The following is a 9,216-nucleotide window of genomic DNA, read 5'->3' as shown; positions in this document are numbered from 1 at the left end:
TCTGGTGGTCCATATGGATTTCCCGAAATGAGAGTATTTAAGTATGCTAGTAAGGAAAGAAATCTGTTCATTAACCAGGTCGATAAAACAGTTGAATTTATTATTAATTATTCAAAAAACAAATCCCATATTCCTATATGTAAGGTCGTCGATGAATTGACTTCAGACTATATTATATACGCTATTATGGTTATATCTCCAATTATCCGTACGCATAATCATAAGATGAATTACCTTATGAAACGTGATTTACTATATGAAATAAGTTCAGATAGTGACTTGAATCGAAATGATATTGGTATCACACCTCAACAAAATCTAGATGATAAAGAAATCACATCTCAAATTCTAGATTCTTATTTATTTGCCGATCCCATTACAAGAAATTTGATTGGCAATATTAAGTTTGATTTCCTTTTTAAACATTATCCTTCATACGAACTTGAAGACTTACTCTTTAATTTTAGGGCCTTAAGGCAGGCAATTATTGATATTCAGAGATATCAGTTAGGTGTTGATGATGCTGATATGCGTATTAACCCTGCAGTTGCAAGACGATCTGGTCATTCTTTGTTGACAGACATCTAGAATTATGGTGGTATTTTAACCGGTATGGAAGGATACAACAATAATACAGAATATAATGGTGGATATTTCATTTCCAAATCCTGGATAAAATTATTGGGTCTTGAATATGAAGTTTCCAAATTCGATCCTAAAGATGTAAAATTAAGTAAAGAAAGGCCTGAATTCCAAGTAAGTGGCGACATGAATGGTATTCTTTCTAAAGGTTGTAAAATTTATGGTGATTGATTTAATATTAAACAAGAACAGATGAAGGTTTGTGTTGATGTTTGTTTTTGTTCCTCTGAAATTATTCTGGTGCAATCTCTACCAGGCTTGCATAACACATTTATTTTTGAAATACCTTTGGATATGATTGCTAATAATAAAAAGGATAAGCATTTTGATTGTTTTGTATTTGTTCCATACAGCTGTCTTCTAGATGATATTATGGATCATTTAAGCTGACTGCTACATGTATTATTGGTCAAGTCAAAAATATTATGTGTAACCATGGATTCTGTGGTGAAGCCGATCTTACCTGCGATGTATATTTTAAAACCTTTCATGACTTTGGCAAAGAGCAGTTCGTGAATCTGATCAATAATTGGTATGACATTTTTCAGAATAATTTATTGGGTATGATGGATGGTAATTGACGAAGCTAACAATATTGTTTGTGAAAAGGAAAATTGTATGAAGTCATATAATATTTCTAATATCTGTTTAGACGAAGCTTGGAAAGTTATACCTCGCTCTGGTACTGTTGGAGAGAGTACGATGGGAGAAGTGACTAGATTTCTAGGATATTGGCAAGATTTGACCTATGATGCTACTGACGAAAAGAACATTTTTTGGTATAATTTTGTTTAAGGATGTGCTTTTTAGTAGAATAGATAAGGAATTCATTCTTACTAAAGACAGATCTGAATCCATTACTTAGACCCTGTAATTGGTTGAAGGAATTATTAAAGCTGTTGATAATCCCAAAATTATTCTGGTTGTCAAGGATAGGGAAATGGTAGGGATTATAAGTTAATATTTGGTGAATTACAGTATTTCTTCTTGTTATGTTCGTGGAAAATTAGCATCTGAAGAAAAAACTGCAATATACCATTCAATGGATTCAAGAAGAACAAAGAAGAAAAAGTCCAACTTAAATTTAAATTGGTTTAAGAAGGTATTGATATTCCAGAACTGAAATATGTTATTTCGGTTGACTATTTAACTAGAACTCACGAATATATCCAGACTACTGAAAGAGGTAGAGGAAATGGTACATTTATTACATTATGGAATGACGCTTGTAGAGATTATTTCTCCATAAATTCTAATTTTATAGTGAACCAAATCAGTGGCTTTTATGGGTTGATAAATTTATTTGAGCATACTGCTAGTTGCCGTTCATATCAATTTTTGAATGATAATAATAATGACAGGTTGTTGGATATTATAGGTAAGAAGAATGGAAAAATAAACAAAGTGATAGAGAAAAAGAATGACAATATTAAATTGAATATTGGAAATATAGATAGAAAGAGAAAAATGTATACTTCTGGAACGAATGAAATGATTCCTTCAAATAAAAGGTTTCATATGGAAATGGTCAAAAATAATATTAAAGTTACTTTGAAAGAAGATTTTATTTCACAATTTAAATATGCTGATGATTTTTATAATTTCTTAGGAGTTAAAGGAAATTTTAAGTCAGCTTTGATTGCTGATGGAGTTAAGGAATCATACTTTGATTTTGTTCTTTATGATTCTGATTCTTGTCCTAATTGTACACATCCTGGAAATCGCTTTTACTGTTGGAAAAAAAAATCATTGTAAAGCAACTTGCTATTAACTATTTTGTTTTTATGAAAATGGCTATGACTGATACAATGTTTGCAGAAAATGTTGATGACTTAAAGAACGCAGGTCTATTAAAAAGAACACTATCTTTTGTTGAAAGGAAATCTACCATGATGAAGTTATATAAGGAAAATCTTTTAGGAAACTGTTAATTTGTTACCGGCGGGAATTCTTTTGAAGTGAATGAAGCTCATGATTTCAGAGGGATTGCAGATATTTATAACGTCAAGTGGAAATATCTTAAGCAAAATAAGCTGGAGATCTTTCGGCATTTCTATTATGGATCACTGCATAAAACTGATGTATAATGGGACTGACCATACGAGAGAGATCTTAGGAAATTTGTTCAGTCGAAGTTCAGTGATTTTGCAAAGGTTTCATCCAAGACCACTGAGGATACGAATTTTGAATTCTTTACATCACTATTTAATTTTGACAAATTGAAGGAATGATCAAACTATGAAGAAATTGAAAATATGATGCAACGTTGCAGAATTGGAAGTAATGAATCAGGTTTGCTTATTGTTGATGACAAGAAAGTTCTCTTGATGCTTCTTAGGCTTTATTTTAATGTTGATTTTCGAAGACATCTGAAGGTATACTCCCCCTAGTTGCCAGATATATGATGTTCCACCAGTGGGTACAACCACAGAGGACTTGGATACATATTAAAGAGTTGAATATTCCCAATGCCAATAAATATTAGACATTATATTATTATTACCATAGATTGATTATGGAAATCAAATATCCCAGAAAGATTCCGGGTTAATTTTGTACTGTAGATATATAATATGTGTGTAATAAATTTGGTTTAAATCTTTGCTGTAACCTCAATGTGTATTTCTTATAGGACCATTTACTGTCATAACCACACCAGAGTCATCAAACTCTGTTGCATAAGACCAAGGAATCCCTCCAAAGCTGACATCTCAATTCGAAGCCAAAGGGAATTTTTCCTTTTAGTTTTATTGTAAACCGTGGCTGACCCCGGAGAGACGATTAAAATTCTGTTCGGCCAGGAGCACTACCAGCATACCAGCATAGCCAGCAAACAAGCATAGCTAGCATCTTAGTAGCGTAAGCTAGAATAAACCAGATGAAGCCTGTGAGTTATATATAAAGAGACAGTTTCTCTATCTCAGTGAAAGTACCTCTGCGATCTATCTATTCCTTCTATAATTGTATGCAAAAAGAAGAAGATCACGTTCCCAACAGTAAGTACAGCTCATTATTATGGATCTACATGAGGCTGACAACAGCACTTTCACGGTGTCACATCTGTATCAAGAGGTTATGAGCCCTTTTGCATTGTCTGACGTCGCCATCCCCATTAAGCTATCAGGGGTTGACAAATTCCACAGTTGGCTACGACTTTTGAAACAGCACGTTGATGTTAACAATCCAATTTGGAGAGAATATGTCGAAACCGGTAATGTTCATTCAGTTACCCAAGAATTCAATTTGTCCACTGATGTGGTCGATAGGATCATTTCAATCTTGGATTCTGCCTTGAGAAGGTTAATCTTTCTGAGTATCAATACCGAAATTAGAAAGAAGGCCATTGGGTTTCTTGAACTTCAATTTAGGACTCACGATTCATTACACCTTTTGGCTTATTTGAAAAACCTTTACTGCACGGAACACATTAACGACCTTCTACCACTTTATTATGAAATTAATACTTTTTCCTCAAAGTCCATCGAAGACAGAATTATTTGGACTAAAGAATTTGCCAGATCTATGTTCGATTTAGATCAGTTGGATGTCGAATTTCCTGATCCTAACATTAGAACTGCTGTTACTGAATACTATAGTAATGTTGAAGTATGGTTAGCATTAGAAGCCAAACCAGCAAACCAGCATCTAATTAGAATAATTAGATGCTATCCTTAAGCTATATAAAGGGATAGTATTCAAGATAAATGAAACTATTCCTACCCTTTATCTAATCCTTATATAAAACTATATAAAGTGATTAAGGATTAGCTTCCCAACCATATAGCTTTGAATAATTAATACTCAAATTAATAATAATCTTAAAACTGAATATTACTCCTTCTCAATTTCGAACCTGCCTCAACATTTAAGAGTTAGTGTCTAAACTAGAGTTACAATTTTGCAAGTAAATTCCTTGTGGCAGATATAGACACATTAGCAGCCGGATCCTGGGATGCTAGGAAGACATGGGATTGATATTGAAGATTTAGTATTCGAGAGAAATATATACCCTTTGATAAGTTGAAGTGTAAGTATTTGATGCATATTGAACAGTTCCAAGTTATTAGATTAAGTGTGTGTTAACATATATAAATGTTATAATTACTTCCATACGATTTTTTTGTTTTAGAAAAATGTCGAAAACCTGAATTCGAGTTGTATCACCAATGAGATATTATTGCAAGCTGAGAGAATTGATTTAAAGTATATTAATGTATTGCATAGCAGCCAAATGGTTTTTCTTTATAATCGAATTGACAGTTTAAATTAAATGGATAAAGTTGAACTTACTTCCTTCACAAGTTAATGTTGAAGTAATATTCGTATTATATTTCAGATTTGAAATATTTATTTTTCCTTACTTCAATTCATTATAATATTATGCTAAATTGCCAGATATTAATGCTAGTTATTTATTTCGGTATCAAACAGTCAGCACATTGAAATATAAGTATGTTTTAAAGTTCTCTTTTATAAAAATATTCTTTTTTGGATGGAAGTGGTAGTAGAATTGGAATTGGAAAAATACAAATGTATCAATAAATGTTAAATGACGGAATATTAGATGTTTGGGGGAAGGAATTGGTTGAGGAGGTAAGATTGATAAATGTCACATTGTATTATAATCTAGGTGGAGCTCTAATATGTATGGATTATTTGGTTATGAATATTCCGTGTAGTATATTAGACTATATAGTAATATATGGTGATATTATGATGGATATTAGAATATTGTATTTGATAGGGGAGTACCAACTCTTCTAGAATATGAAATATGAACTTGTAACTCCCATGTTATTCACAAAACTTAATCTATTAACCAATCAAATAATTACATTGGATTTTGAAAATAAAATCTATTCCTTTGATTATAAACAATAAATATTAAAACATTATGTAATATATATATATATATATATAATGATTATTAATAATATGAATATTCGAAATATGAAAGTGATATAACCAATTGAACTTATTTCAAGAAAAAATCACTTTTCGGAACCTATACTATTAGTTGGTATTGACTTTTGTGTTTTGGAAGATGTTTAGCATTAGAGGCATAACCAGCAACTAATTAGAATAATTAGATGAAATGTTTAAGCTATATAGAGAGATGGTTTTCTATCTTAATGAGACTATTCCTACCGTCTATCTAATATTTATTTAATACTGTATAATATAATACAAAGATTAGTGTCCCAATTATATAGCTTATAATAATGAATTACAACCTCGAAACTGTTAATTACTCCTTCTCAGTTTCGAATCTGAGTCGACATATACTAGTGTATAACATTTTATGAACTTGATAATGTTAAATAAGTTAAAAAATCAAATAGAATTCGATTTTGGGTTAAATAACTTTCACTCAGTATCATAATTTGTTTTTTTTGTGAAATCAATATGATATTTATAAATATTTAACTGTTTATATATCATTAAAACTTTCTTTCTATGCATTAAAGATATTATTGTTAAAATACATATATTGTTATATCTTATTTAGTATTGAAATGAGTAGTGATCAAAACATATTTTAGAATACCAATCTATTATTAAGTATTTATAAATTTTATAATATTTAAATATAAAATATGTCAAAGTGAAGGGTTAATACACTAGCACATGAATACAATGTAGTTATAAGATGCATTTAAATGGAGAGCTGTATAATATAATAATTTACCCCTTCTTAAAACTACAATTGTGACTAAATTGGTGGTTGGTATCCTTTTGCTTTGGCATGTCTTAGAAAACGTTAATGTCACTTAAATCACTTTTATTTAAGTAAATATAGATTACAATTTGAATCAAGCATTTTATTGTGAACAATCGGTGGAGGCCTTATTATACTGTCTATCTGTGATGTATTGTTTGGTCGGTATTTGGTAAGTTTTAATTATTATATAGTTGTATAGTTAATTTGGTGTACATTAGAATAAAGTCTGTTATTCTTGTATTCTAGAGAAACTTAATGTAGAGATTTGTATTATAAAGTAAATATAGTATTAATTAATAATGTTACTGATGTTTTCTTTATATGCAAGTTAGCATACTAAATAATATACAATAATATACAATAATATACAATAATATACAATAATATACAATAATATACAATAATAACTCTTTATAGCAATGAATGTAATTGAAGCTAGTTTTGGCAATTGTTAATCTAATTATTCCATTAAATCGCAGTAACCTTACTATTCAGGTAACTGTGCCTCTATTAATACCACAGTGATCTAATTTATTACATTCTTATGTGATAAGGATTTTGTATTGATTACGCTTAAGTACAAAGGGATAAAAATATTTATATATTTAATATTACTATATAGTTATTATATTAGTTTTATAACCTCATAGAGTTTATAACTAATAACCTTAAGTAATTATATCTAAGGCTTCTTTCCCTATATAAATACATTAATACATTAATATTTAATATTCCTGACAAGAAAATTCAAAATGATGAGATTTATGTTTTGTTAGTTTTATATTTAGTGCTATAAATATTATTTATTATCAGTTGGATAAAGATGAAACTCATATAAGAAAAAATATTACAAAATATAAAATTGTATTTTGAACTAAAAATTGTAAAATTATTTATATTAATATGTAATAAAGAGAAGAGTTATAATAAAATAAGTTGAATTATACAAGTTAATTATATGAATAGATGTAAATTGATATAATGCTATTGAAAGTATATTAAATGAATTAGTTCTGTGACAGAAAAATGGAAATGAGAATGGTAGAAACTGATATTATTCTGGTTTGGATTTCTGTTAGAGAGATCTTAAAGTCTTATGAGGTGGGAATATATATAATTTAGTGTGTTTTAAATTGTGTATGATAAAAATATAAGGTAGTTTAATATCCAGGTGTCGAGATAGATACAACAGTATAATGATAGATACAACAGTATAATGATAGATTAGTTATTATAACTTGTAGTAGTACCAATATTAGAATGTGAGTAGGAAGATTGGGATAATTATTTGTGTCGATTCAGATTATTGGGATAATTGATTGTGTTCATTTAGATTATTGAAATAAAATAAGATAGTTAATTATTATTAGGGTGGGATATATGAGTTTAAGGCAAATGTGAATATTAGATTGTGACAGTGGGGATAAGAGGAGATAGAGTTGAGATGGTAAAAAATTACAACCAGATATGAATTTACAAGAATCGAATTATGTAAATTAGATTTTAAGTTGAGCAATTAGAGTTACTATTACATTTTTAATTTCATCTATATCCCATAGTTAAGGCGAGATTTTTATATTTTGGGCAGAATTGCATACTATGGGAAGATATTTTATTTTGCTCTTAAGGCTGGATAGAGTAAATATGCGTAGGGAAGTATTAGATAGTATTTTTCTCGGTTTGGTATTATTTTTTAGAATTGATCTGGGTTGGGCGACATGGATGAGAGTTGGTTATGGTTTTTAGGAAACGTGATATGGAACAGATTTTCGCGGGTCGGTGTTGTTTGTTAGAAAACGTGACATGGAAACAGGTTTTTCCGGGTCGGTCTTGTTTTTCAGGAAAGGTATTTAGTGCGCGACGGTGTATATAATAAGGATGGTTAAAAAGGATAATGTTTAAGATAGTGGTAGTTAAAGTGATGGTAATAAAAGTGATGGTTGAAGTTAAGTAGAGGTAATGAAATTTGACCACAAAGGTAAAGTGAACATGGAGATTAAGATTATTGAATAAAATATATTCTTAACAATAAAAGTTGGTCTAATTCATTAAACAGATGGTTAGACACAATAATCATTAGTGACAGTATTATAAAAGATGAACCAGTTGAGATGGTGAAAATCTAAGACCAGATATGAAATCACAAGCATTGAATTAATAATATCAGATATTAGCTTCGACAATTGGAGTTAGTTTAAGTGCTAATTAATGGGGCCTTAACTGCTGAGGTAAGGTCGTATAAAGTGATCAGATTATTGAATAAATATAATATTGTTACGCTACCATATTATAAATTGATTTTCTGCAAGTGTATCTAAGAATATACGTTTGTGCGTTTATTTCTAAATGATATATTCAGTGTGTAGTGTAGAGGAGTGGTGTAGAGGAGTGGTGTAGAGGAGTGGTGTAGAGGAGTGGTTTATAGGGATGGTGTAGAGGAGTGGTGTAGAGGAGTGGTGTAGAGGAGTGGTGTAGAGGAGTGGTGTAGAGGAGTGGTGTAGAGGAGTGGTGTAGAGGAGTGGTGTAGAGGAGTGGTGTAGAGGAGTGGTGTAGAGGTGTGGTGTAGAGGTGTGGTGTAGAGGTGTGGTGTAGAGGTGTGGTGTAGAGGTGTGGTGTAGAGGTGTGGTGTAGAGGTGTGGTGTAGAGGTGTGGTGTAGAGGTGTGGTGTAGAGGTGTGGTGTAGAGGTGTGGTGTAGAGGTGTGGTGTAGAGGTGTGGTGTAGAGGTGTGGTGTAGAGGTGTGGTGTAGAGGTGTGGTGTAGAGGTGTGGTGTAGAGGTGTGGTGTAGAGGTGTGGTGTAGAGGTGTGGTGTAGAGGTGTGGTGTAGAGGTGTGGTGTAGAGGTGTGGTGTAG

General features: G+C 30.9%; 2 protein-coding genes, 1 pseudogene and 1 further gene across 2 annotated transcripts, besides 3 other annotated features; all 4 read left to right on the top strand.

The window, feature by feature from the left end:
* Positions 1-588, top strand: Kpol_301p4 (uncharacterized protein; the record flags this gene model as incomplete). The annotated part of the gene is made up of 1 exon (XM_001642220.1): positions 1-588. A coding segment is annotated over one exon (588 nt), but the record flags the coding sequence as incomplete, so codon positions are not given.
* Positions 589-612: 24 nt separating this feature from the next.
* Positions 613-1,368, top strand: Kpol_301p3pseudo (annotated as a pseudogene).
* A 291-nt stretch (positions 1,369-1,659) lies between these two features.
* Positions 1,660-1,737: a sequence feature (similar to hypothetical protein; correction of possible frameshift sequencing error).
* Kpol_301p2 lies at positions 1,660-2,379 on the top strand (the record flags this gene model as incomplete).
* Positions 1,741-2,379: a sequence feature (similar to hypothetical protein; correction of possible frameshift sequencing error).
* A 1,278-nt stretch (positions 2,380-3,657) lies between these two features.
* Kpol_301p1 (DUF5314 domain-containing protein) lies at positions 3,658-4,317 on the top strand (the record flags this gene model as incomplete). Its single annotated transcript, XM_001642219.1, has 1 exon — positions 3,658-4,317. One exon carries the CDS (start codon positions 3,658-3,660, stop codon positions 4,315-4,317), a length of 660 nt encoding a protein of 219 aa, XP_001642269.1.
* Positions 4,318-8,727: 4,410 nt separating this feature from the next.
* Positions 8,728-9,216: a repeat region (Kpol_301ptelp1~telomeric region).

The sequence above is a fragment of the Vanderwaltozyma polyspora genome, genomic scaffold, assembly GCF_000150035.1.
Source record: "Vanderwaltozyma polyspora DSM 70294 KpolScaffold301 genomic scaffold, whole genome shotgun sequence".
Taxonomy (NCBI): Eukaryota; Fungi; Ascomycota; class Saccharomycetes; order Saccharomycetales; family Saccharomycetaceae; genus Vanderwaltozyma; species Vanderwaltozyma polyspora.
This window is presented reverse-complemented; position numbering and strand designations above follow the sequence as displayed.